Source organism: Pseudorasbora parva, chromosome 4 (assembly GCF_024679245.1).
Source record: "Pseudorasbora parva isolate DD20220531a chromosome 4, ASM2467924v1, whole genome shotgun sequence".
NCBI lineage: Eukaryota > Metazoa > Chordata > Actinopteri > Cypriniformes > Gobionidae > Pseudorasbora > Pseudorasbora parva.
The window spans coordinates 37,695,604-37,706,969 of NC_090175.1; the positions used below are offsets into that span (position 1 = coordinate 37,695,604).

At 35.5% G+C, this 11,366-nt stretch overlaps 1 protein-coding gene across 1 annotated transcript in view; it reads left to right on the plus strand.

Moving 5' to 3' along the window:
- Window positions 1-5,288, plus strand: part of lrba (LPS-responsive vesicle trafficking, beach and anchor containing) — a 334,073-nt gene extending 328,785 nt beyond the window's left edge. Inside the window, 1 exon segment of the mRNA XM_067441679.1 lies at window positions 3,833-5,288. Within this exon segment, the coding sequence (XP_067297780.1) occupies window positions 3,833-3,923 (91 nt within the window). The 3' untranslated portion in view covers window positions 3,924-5,288.
- The last annotated feature ends 6,078 nt before the right edge of the window (window positions 5,289-11,366 follow it).

Below are 11,366 nucleotides of genomic sequence, written 5' to 3' on the forward strand. Positions count from 1 at the left end.
GTGCGCCAAAACGCTATTTTTTTTTTTTTTCCAAAGCTTAAAGCTTTATGGCAGAGCATTAACTGGCTTTATTTATTTTGTTATACTGTTGTCTGAGGTCAACTAATGACGTTCGTATATATAGGCTATTTTTTTACACTGGTTTTGAGTCTCTCTCCAAAACGCTGGGTTCTTGTAAACGTCTTTATCAAACAAACACAATGATTTATTTCTCATCCACCCGCGATTGACTGGACTATTATTTTTATATTAAACATAGCCCGCAAGATCGGACGATATAAGCGTGAACTGCGCGCGCACACATACACGTTCAGCGCGTGCCGCCCTTCAAATGTCAACGAGAGAGAGAGAGAGAGAGAGAATAGTAGAACAAGAACAGAATATATTGAGATTCATCGGCTTTGCGAGCCCAGGCCCATATGTGTCTGAGTCCAGCGTGCTAAAGATATATTCTGTTAGACACATACACATAAGCAAAACGATCTATAACAATGCAAAACTATTACATATAAAAACATGTTTTACTCACATGTGTTGCACCATTCCTGTCGGATCCAAATCCAGCATCGACTGGAGATTTGTTTACAAATGATTCCGCAGTGAACTGAAGTGAACACCATGTCTTCTCCACGTGAGCTGGAACTTCATCAAAAATAAAGTTCAACCACTCATTCCTAATATTAGGATCAGAAGGAAGCTTATGCAGCGACTGTGTTCTTCCACAACCAGGAATAGCACAATATATTAATCTTCCTCTGCATGAAATTGCTGTTGACCAGCTAGCACAAGCCCTCCATGAGTCGGTGGACGGGGCTACTGCTACTGGATTATACACGCTGTAGATTCTGTAGAGGCGGTGTTTCGTCTCACACTGACGTCAGTATAAAGCACAGGACCGTTTGCTGAGCCTGGTGTCTATAAAAGGTTTTTTTTTTTTACTAACAATGAAGTTTTCAGCTCTTAAACTTAGAGGATATTCTTATATTACCATGACCTTTTATATATCAAAAGCTCAAGGGAAAGTTGATTTCTCAATTCATCACCCCTTTAAAGTCGACTAGTCCTTGCAACCCCGAGAGAGAGAGAGAGAGAGAGAGAGAGAGAGAGAGAGAGAGAGAGAGAGAGAGAGAGAGAGAGAGGAAATGGAAATATGGAAATGGAAATGCAGCTGAACATAAACACTTGTTTTAAATGACGGGGGGGGAAAATTACGAAACGCAATATGTGGCAGCCGGTGTTGATTCTGTGGCAAACCGCAACAAATTATGTTTCCCACACATATTTATATGTGTGGGAAACACTGTAATGGTAGACACATATAATAAAAAAAATGCTAAGTGCGAGGTAAATAAAAATGTCTTCTTGAAATGTTTGCTTATGGTCATAATTTTAATTAATTGAATTTAACAAATTATTTCTCCTTTACAACATATGCATTATTCAGAAGTTTGGTGCCTAAGATTTGTTTAATGTTTTTGAAGGAAATCTCTTATGCTCAGCAAAACTGCATTTATTTAATAAAACATAACGAAAAAACAGAAGTTTTATGAAACATTATTATTACATATCTTATTATAAAATAACAGTTTTCTATTTAAAATATATTAAATATGTAATTTATTACTGTGATGGGGTTAGGTTTGGGGTTAGACATTCCTCCTGTCTTCAGTCACATGAGCTTTCGGAAATCATTCTAAAATGCTGATTTAGTGCTCAAAAACTTTTCTCATTATAATCAATGTTGAAATATATATATACAGTATTGTTCAAAATAATAGCAGTACAATGTGACTAACCAGAATAATCAAGGTTTTTCGTATATGTTTTATTGCTACGTGGCAAACAAGTTACCAGTAGGTTCAGTAGATTCTCAGAAAACAAATGAGACCCAGCATTCATGATATGCACGCTCTTAAGGCTGTGCAATTGGGCAATTAGTTGAATTAGTTGAAAGGGGTGTGTTCAAAAAAATAGCAGTGTGGCATTCAATCACTGAGGTCATCAATTTTGTGAAGAAACAGGTGTGAATCAGGTGGCCCCTATTTAAGGATGAAGCCAACACTTGTTGAACATGCATTTGAAAGCTGAGGAAAATGGGTCGTTCAAGACATTGTTCAGAAGAACAGCGTACTTTGATTAAAAAGTTGATTAGAGAGGGGAAAACCTATAAAGAGGTGCAAAAATGATAGGCTGTTCAGCTAAAATGATCTCCAATGCCTTAAAATGGAGAGCAAAACCAGAGAGACGTGGAAGAAAACGGAAGACAACCATCAAAATGGATAGAAGAATAACCAGAATGGCAAAGGCTCAGCCAATGATCACCTCCAGGATGATCAAAGACAGTCTGGAGTTACCTGTAAGTACTGTGACAGTTAGAAGACGTCTGTGTGAAGCTAATCTATTTTCAAGAATCCCCCGCAAAGTCCCTCTGTTAAAAAAAAAGGCATGTGCAGAAGAGGTTACAATTTGCCAAAGAACACATCAACTGGCCTAAAGAGAAATGGAGGAACATTTTGTGGACTGATGAGAGTAAAATTGTTCTTTTTGGGTCCAAGGGCCACAGGCAGTTTGTGAGACGACCCCCAAACTCTGAATTCAAGCCACAGTACACAGTGAAGACAGTGAAGCATGGAGGTGCAAGCATCATGATATGGGCATGTTTCTCCTACTATGGTGTTGGGCCTATTTATCGCATACCAGGGATCATGGATCAGTTTGCATATGTTAAATACTTGAAGAGGTCATGTTGCCCTATGCTGAAGAGGACATGCCCTTGAAATGGTTGTTTCAACAAGACAATGACCCAAAACACACTAGTAAACGGGCAAAGTCTTGGTTCCAAACCAACAAAATTAATGTTATGGAGTGGCCAGCCCAATCTCCAGACCTTAATCCAATTGAGAACTTGTGGGGTGATATCAAAAATGCTGTTTCTGAAGCAAAACCAAGAAATGTGAATGAATTGTGGAATGTTGTTAAAGAATCATGGAGTGGAATAACAGCTGAGAGGTGCCACAAGTTGGTTGACTCCATGCCACACAGATGTCAAGCAGTTTTAAAAAACTGTGGTCATACAACTAAATATTAGTTTAGTGATTCACAGGATTGCTAAATCCAAGAAAAAAAAATGTTTGTACAAAATAGTTTTGAGTTTGTACAGTCAAAGGTAGACACTGCTATTTTTTTGAACACACCCCTTTCAACTAATTGCCCAATTGCACAGCCTTAAGAGCGTGCATATCATGAATGCTGCGTCTTGTTTGTTTTCTGACAATCTACTGAACCTACTGGTAACTTGTTTGCCACGTAGCAATAAAAAATATACTAAAAACCTTGATTATTCTGGTTAGTCACATTGTACTGCTATTATTTTGAACGATACTGTATATATATATTAATATACGGACAAACTGCTCTACAGAGCGCTAGCTTCTCTCTGCTGTATCAGACGACGACATCTGTGTCCTGTGGCACAGGAAACTGTAGTTTCTCTATGTGCTTCAAAAGGGAGGGTTGAGCTGTGGACAGTTGATATTCACAATCACCGCTAGATGTCGCTGAAATTTACAGTGCACCTTTAAGGCCTTTTCCCTTTTACTGTTTCGTCAGCCTTTGTGAACTTATAGTTTCTAGTTTTTGTATCAGACTTGATTATGTTGTATAATTGGGACTTGACATATCAAAATGTGTTTGAGACAAAAAAGCCAAAGATTATTAAAATAAAATCGGAATAAGCAGAAACTAAACACAGTTACCTGTGTCTCTGCTCTCCACTAAATGAACGTTTGTCTGTTACTCACTGACACATCTCTTTTATTTTCTCTCTTTGCAGATGCATCATCACTGGCATGGCGTCCGGTAGCATTGTTCTGTTCTACAATGATTTCAACAGATGGCACCACGAATACCAAACTAGATACTGACCTAGTGACGACACAGAGGGAACACGGCAACCATGACCATGGAACAAGCGGAGCCACCCTGCCACCGTTCATAAAGGCACTACAAATAGTCATGAATGTATTCAAAATATTTAAAGAAGCAAACCTATTTTTTAAAGATGGCATTGCTATATTTTGTAGATCTTATGGAATTTCTTACTATATAAATCCCGGGGGAGGGGTTATATACCTAATATTTGGAGGGGAGGAAATCTATTTTTAGCTGTTAATGTCAATTTTCACCTTTGCTTTAGTGAAAAAGACTGGTCTGAGTGGTCAATAGCTACATGGCTAAATTTACTTCTAGTGTCTATGGATTTTTTGTGCAACATTAAATTGTGCAGGTGAGGGTTTTTTTTCTCTTTTTTCAGTTGCAGTGATTATTTTGACGGGATGTCTTTAAACTTCATGTTTTGTAGTTTGATAGCACAGTTCCTGAAGCTAAAATGTTGCTTCCTCATATTTTGGAATAAATAAATTACTCTTCTAAGTGGAAATATTCAGTTATATTCCAAAATAAAATTAGATAGCTGACATATCAAGGCATCCACTTTATGAATGGAAAAGTGGCTTCTTTTCTAATGAGAGCATTTCTGAAGTTTTTAGTTTTTTTGTCAGTGATCATTGAACATGAACGGACCTCTTATGTGATCATGTAATGATGTCACTTTATAAACTGAAGGGGCAGAATCTGCATATGAAGGGAGAGTCATTTAGAAATGATATAGCCCTTCTGGTTGGAAAGAAGTGATTTGGGGTGTGTTTGTATCTATCTTTTTATCTATTTGTTTTGTTTATTGTGAGCTCCATATCTATAAAGTGTTCCAGAACTAAATACATATTTCTTTACTTTGAGGAGATGCAAGTGATAATAGATAAAGGAGGAGAAACATTCATTTCCGTTTAAAGTGTCATCAAAAGCGTAGTTGAAATTTCACCATTGTGCTTTTACCCTTTACCTTAGTGTTTGTAGACCCGAATGTGGGTAGAGCGTAATATTATGTTATACTGAGATCTGTTAAGCTGAGCTCAAAACGGAAATTGGGGGTGGAAACATACATAAAAATCACTATATATGATTCATAAAAGCCAGCTCAAAGTATAACCCCATAGATTACACTCAGGGCAAGCAGTGAAATTGCAAAGAAAAGTTTATTTCATGGTTTGAGTCAACTACAGTGTGATTCTGACACTGGCCGATACTGTTTGATTAATTTCTGTTTTAATAGTTGATGCTATCATTACTGTAATATCATGTTATATCTCAGCTAAAATGGAATGAGTGTCGTATGATGTGTGTGATGAACTCAAACAATAAAACGGCATTTTGTACCAATAAAAAAAAAAGGTTTCAAAAATGTATGTTTTTTGTAAAGAAATGCGGATCCAGTGAAGATCTAGAAGAACTAATATCGAAGAAACTTAAAAACGTATTATATTTTGAATTAATTTCTTCTTCTTTTTTTCATTTTAACTTTAAAGTTTTAGTAATCTTTTAGTCATAGTTTTTGTCATTTGTATTAGTATTTCAAAAAAGGTGTATATAGTTTGTTATTTTAGTGGCTAAATTTCAACTTTATTTAAACATTAAATTATTATTATTATTATTATTATTATTATTATTATTATTATAAATTTCAGTTAATGTTTATTTTATTTGAAATGAAGTTTCTAAATGGATTTAGTTTATGATGGCCATGCTTGCAAATGTCATGAAACTCAGAATTCGGTCCAAATCATGGATTTGGCAGCAAGAAATCACATGCAATCTATTGTGTGTCCGCTAGAGGTCATTCTAGCTCAGTTGGGATAGCACCTTATTCAGTTCATCAGCTCTTCAGGAGAGACTCTAAAGCCTGAAATGGGTGTCAGATACAGCAGATCCGCAAACTGTGCATGAATGAATTAGAGACAGCTCAATCTGTTATGCATTAAACATAGATGAGATGATAAGAAATCTGAATAAATGTCAAATAATGTATCTGCAGGCTATCAGACGGGTCTAGGGTTTGATTTTGATTGCATGGGGACTTTAAAAAACCACCCCTCATTTATAGATATAGTAGCCAATATTTATAGAGTTTATAGAGTTTTTAATGTCAGCATGTCCATGACACAATAATGAACAAGTTTGTGTACATAAATCAACAGCACAACTTTACATTCTGTTCTTCATGATAGAATATTTAAACAAGCATACAATAACTGGAAAAAAAGTTTGACATATTGACACCTGCAAAGTGTAATATAACCTATAATGTGATAAGAAAGACGCACATCAACTTGGACAAAGAGGACGGTACTCGCTATAGCACATTCAAAATGAGCTGAGTGCAATTTCTCATCTTTAATTGATTGTGCTGCTAACACTTTAGAATACTGTTTCTTCAATAATTAATAACTTCACTGGAACAAACGAGTGCAATATTAACACTCTAGTAACTACTATTAACTAACATTAGTAAGTAAGACTAAGTAAGCTTAGTCTAATTGCACTATTAGCTAATCAATAAAAAATTTGTATACCTCCCAGACAAATATTAAGAACTATCTTCTTCTTTTGCTTCCGGCTGTTCCCTTCTGGGGTGCCACAGCGAATCATCTGCCTCCATCTAGTCCTATCCTCTGTATCCTCTTCTCTCAGATGACTACCTTAATGTCCTCCTTCACTACATCCATAAACCTCCTCTTTGGTCTTCCTCTTGACCTCCTGCCTGGCAGCTCTAACCTCAGCATCCTTTTACCGATATATTCACTCTCCGTCCTCTAAACATGTCCAAACCATCTCAGCCTGGCCTCTCTAACTTTGTCTCCAAATCATCTCACATGTATGTTCCCTCTAATGTTCTTATTCCTGATCCCATCCATCCTCGTCACTCCCAAAGAGAACCTCAACATCTTCGGCTCTGCTATAGCTCTTCCTCCTGTCTTTTCCTCAGTGCAACTCTCTCCAAACCATATAACATCCCTGGTCTCACTACTGTCCTGTACACCTTTCCTTTTATTCTTGCTGGTACTCTTTTATCACACAACAGACCTGACACTTTTCTCCACCCATTCCAACCTGCCTGCACACACTTCTTCACCTCTTTTCCACACTCCCCAGTGCTCTGGACTGTTGACCCTAAGTACTTAAATCCTGCACCTTCTTTACCTCTTCTCCCTGTAACCTGACTGTTCCACTTGGTTCTCTCTTATTCACACACATGTATTCTGTCTTGAGAAAACTTTCTGTCTTAATACTAATTAAGAACTACTATAAACAGATTGAATTCTAATGTAAAGATTATGGTTATCCATGTTCATGGTAAAAAAAAAAAAAAAATACTAGTGGATTACCATAATCTTCACTTTAGAAAACGGATCAGAATAATTAGTCCATACTATCCAAAATCTTACAAAAACCTCAAAGGTCTAATGACTTCAGTCAATATTAAGAAATTAGCATGCTTTTCACTTTTAAATACTGATCCAAAAAAAATTACTTCTGAAGGATTTGGTAACACTTGAGTCATTACTAGTAGGTTAGCATGAATTTATAATTATTTATACTTTATGTATTATTCACATTAATTATGAACCTGTGTAGTAGATCTTAGCTATTCTCTGGGAGGTATGACAAAATAGCAGTTGTTAATTAGCTATAGTTAACTTCATTGCGCTGTTACTAATTAATTAATCCGATTTTTTGTTAGTTTATAGTAGTTACTAGAATGTTGATAGTGTGTTACTCATTTGTTGCTGTAGTTATTCATTAATGACAGAACGGTATTCTAAAGTGTTTTTTTAATAATGAAAAAAAATATTTTAAATTTAAATAAAATATGGCCTTGCCATTGTAAACCGGCATTTTTCTGTTGTTGTTTTTTTCTGCGTAGGCTATAGCCTTAGAGTGTCTAAGGTGCTGGTGTCAAGTTCACACTTATAGAACAACACATGTAAGTTCAACTTGTAAATAAACAGGTGGTGTGCCCATTTTCGACTGCCTGACAAATTATAATATATATATATATATATATATATATATATATATATATATATATATATATATATATATATATATAATATATATATATATATTGTTAGGGGTGAACAGCTCATGACCCAGGACCAGTAGTGAAGAAATGAAGACAGAGTCAGGATTGCAATTAAATAAAAGAAAAATTTACTTAAGAATAGTTTGCAGTTTCAAAAGCAGAAGCCAGCTTCAAGTCTCACAAGGAGTTCGTAGGCCGCGCTCCCTCTCTCACCGTCTCGTTGCCTCGCCCTATCGTACATACAATTGTCCCAACAGTTATACCGTTTTCAAGGTCTTATCCACGTCATTACTGCGATGTGGATGGTTCTGATTGGCTCAGAGACAATGCACAGTCATGGTAAATTTCCACTCGAGTCAGTTAATCTGATGCACGTTTCCACTGACGTGTCACTTGTTGATGCTTTCACCCCAGAATTAGGCCCGTAGTGACCTTCCAGATCTGGAGCAGGCGCCAGCTTGCCCAGAACAACAAGTCCACCCATCTCTTAGGGTGCCCATTGAACACCATTCTGATCTGTAACACAGAATATTGCGCACATACACAGATACACAGTCTCTCCAAGGTTGGAGCTGATTAAGCTCCAGTTCTAACCAGTTCTTACCAAAACATACTGATAACATGTGCTTTCTTTCATTGAGAGGGACACACAATAGTACAGGCAATATTCATCTTGATTCTTTAGTGATTCAGTAAAAGGAAATATAAAAGGAATAAAACATAAATTAAATGAAAGACAAATCCATATTTCATATCTGGAAGCCGGGCTAAGTGAGCAAACGCTGTTACTGCACTCCTGACATGTTAGGGGTGTGTGATACCTCAAATCCAAACACACGACCTTGTTGCCAGTGTTTAGTGACACATCACACATCTCTAGGCCAGACCCTCAGTCACTCCTCAGAGACCAAATACACACTTTAGAAAACAAGAAACTATAACAAAATCATAACTGGATAGAATCCTTATAATAATATAGGATAAATATTGATTAAAGTTTTGATTATGAAGTTAATTAGGATATAAATATATACAGGTATATTGAAGCGGCAGTGGATTTCAGAATCCCCCCTTCACTCCCTCCTAAAGGGATTTTAGGGTCCCAATGACCCCCTAAAGTTGGTCTACCAATTTAGGCCGCTTCATAATCTTCCATCCCCCCACTTTTTAGTTTATAATCTTTGAAAAAAAGAAAATCTCTTTTCCCCTCAGGGATTTAACTTCAACCATTATTAATCTTATCCAATTTGGTTTTATCAATGGCTTGATTGATTACAATAAGCACATATTCATCCTCAAGAGTACATACTACATCACCCCATGTTAAATACCACCCCATTAGAAATACCAAGATATCTAATCTAAAATTTGGGATTTTAAATACACTTCTTTCAAAACACAGACCCTTTTCATCTTCAAAACAATAGTGGTCTGAAATAAAAAGAAACAAAATAAATAGGCATAATAATCCATCCAATTACATTCAGTCTCTGCAATAAAACATCCTTCAGTTTACAGTCTACATGCATGTACCATCTTAATTTCACATTCTATTCATTTCTTTCCCAAACATGTTCATAACTTTATCAATAGCTTTTCCCTGATTTTACTCAAAAACCTTCTTGTTAAACCCATTTTCATAACTCATCTTTTTCTTTTCCATAGATTTCCACATACTCAAACCTTTTTGTTACACTTGCTTTTTCCATCAAATCCAGTTTTCACTCATGATAGCCCACATCATTTTTAACTTAAATGAACATAACCATAAAATTGTTAATGTTGAAAACTTCATCAAAATGACCATTTGTATTACATCCAATCAGCTTGTTCACATCTTTATCTTGTGACATTGTGCTTAATCATACTCAATACCAATTATTTTTCAAAATAACTTTTCAAACCCATGTTATTTAGTAAACCATTCAAAATCAATTCATTTGGGTTTCCTTTAAAGTAACATTTTTCTTTCAATGTCTTGTCCATTAAAACTCTTTAGGCGTAAGCTCCAAATGACCAAAATCTTAACCCTGTTGATTCATGTCATCTGGCAGTGATACTTCTCATCAAATCCTCACTAGCCTTCCTTTGCCACTTACACCAAAATTGTTATAATTTTACCAAGAACTTACAAATTTTCATAATCTCCCATATTACTTTATAAAGTATTCAAATTTGTACTGTCATCATCAATTTCTTTAAAACTGTTTTAAAACAATCTGTATTTTGAAAATCATTCATTGTTCAATATATATTAACTTAATTTGATGTAAAGTGTACTTAAATTCTGCCAGAAGTTTTATTTCAACAACATTAATCTTTAGGGCTATTTCTCTCTTGTTTTAACTTGTCAGATTATTCTTTATCAAAATAGTAAGTCTCCAGTGCAGATGCACCATGTGATCATTATTGTTTCAGTCTTATCTCTACTGCTCTACAGAAACCAAAATATAATTTTACTCATCTCCTAATCCCAGTCACACACAAAAAAGTTAGTCACTTGCTCCTTTAACATTAATTAGACATTATTACTAGACATCTAATGTCCTGCATCCATTTAAGGGATAAACAATAAAAATAAAAATAAAACTTTTTCTTTTAGAAGTTATCTTTTTGGCCGCCCTTCTGCCTTCAGAAATATGAGGGAATCTCTGGATAATTTAGATAGTGACTTCAGCCAATTTGTCACTTTGTCTCTGCCGTCAAGTTTCTAACATTTATGTTTACCATTTCTAATCAATTGACATTATTTCAATTTAAACCCTCCGTTAAATTTAGAGATGGGTGTTTAACCCATTAAGAAACGGCAATCTTTAACTTTATAATTCCACTTCAACTAATCCAGAGATTAATTCAAATCAGCATTATAAATGACAAAATTAGTCATAATTACCAGTAACAGACAGAGCTGGATACCAGTCCACTTAAAGCTCGTCCCATGTTCTGGATCAACTTTCCCAGATTCCTTCAGAATTAGCATTTCCTTTAAGGTTGTCGTTTGCCTTAACCCTTCTGTAATGATAAACACTCATTGCAGAGGTTAAGGACCTCACACACACTATCAGGACAGAACAGTTTCACAAACCAACACATACAAAACATAAAGTGCAGTCATCAACAAACACACACATTAAACATATAACTATGAATTGCTCATTCTCAAAATTTGCTTTTAGTGTTTAACTAAAAAATATTTAAATTCAGTTCTTACATGGTTTCTTACCCAATTTTCAAATCATGTTTGTTCATTATTCCTTCATTTTTAGAGAAGTCAGCTGGGTTATTTTGGTTCTGATATCATTGCTTTTGTTTAGTTTCAGCTTTAGCAGGACGATAACAGACAGAGCACCATTCCTCCTTCTCAAGCAGTCTCTCTCTTACACGGATA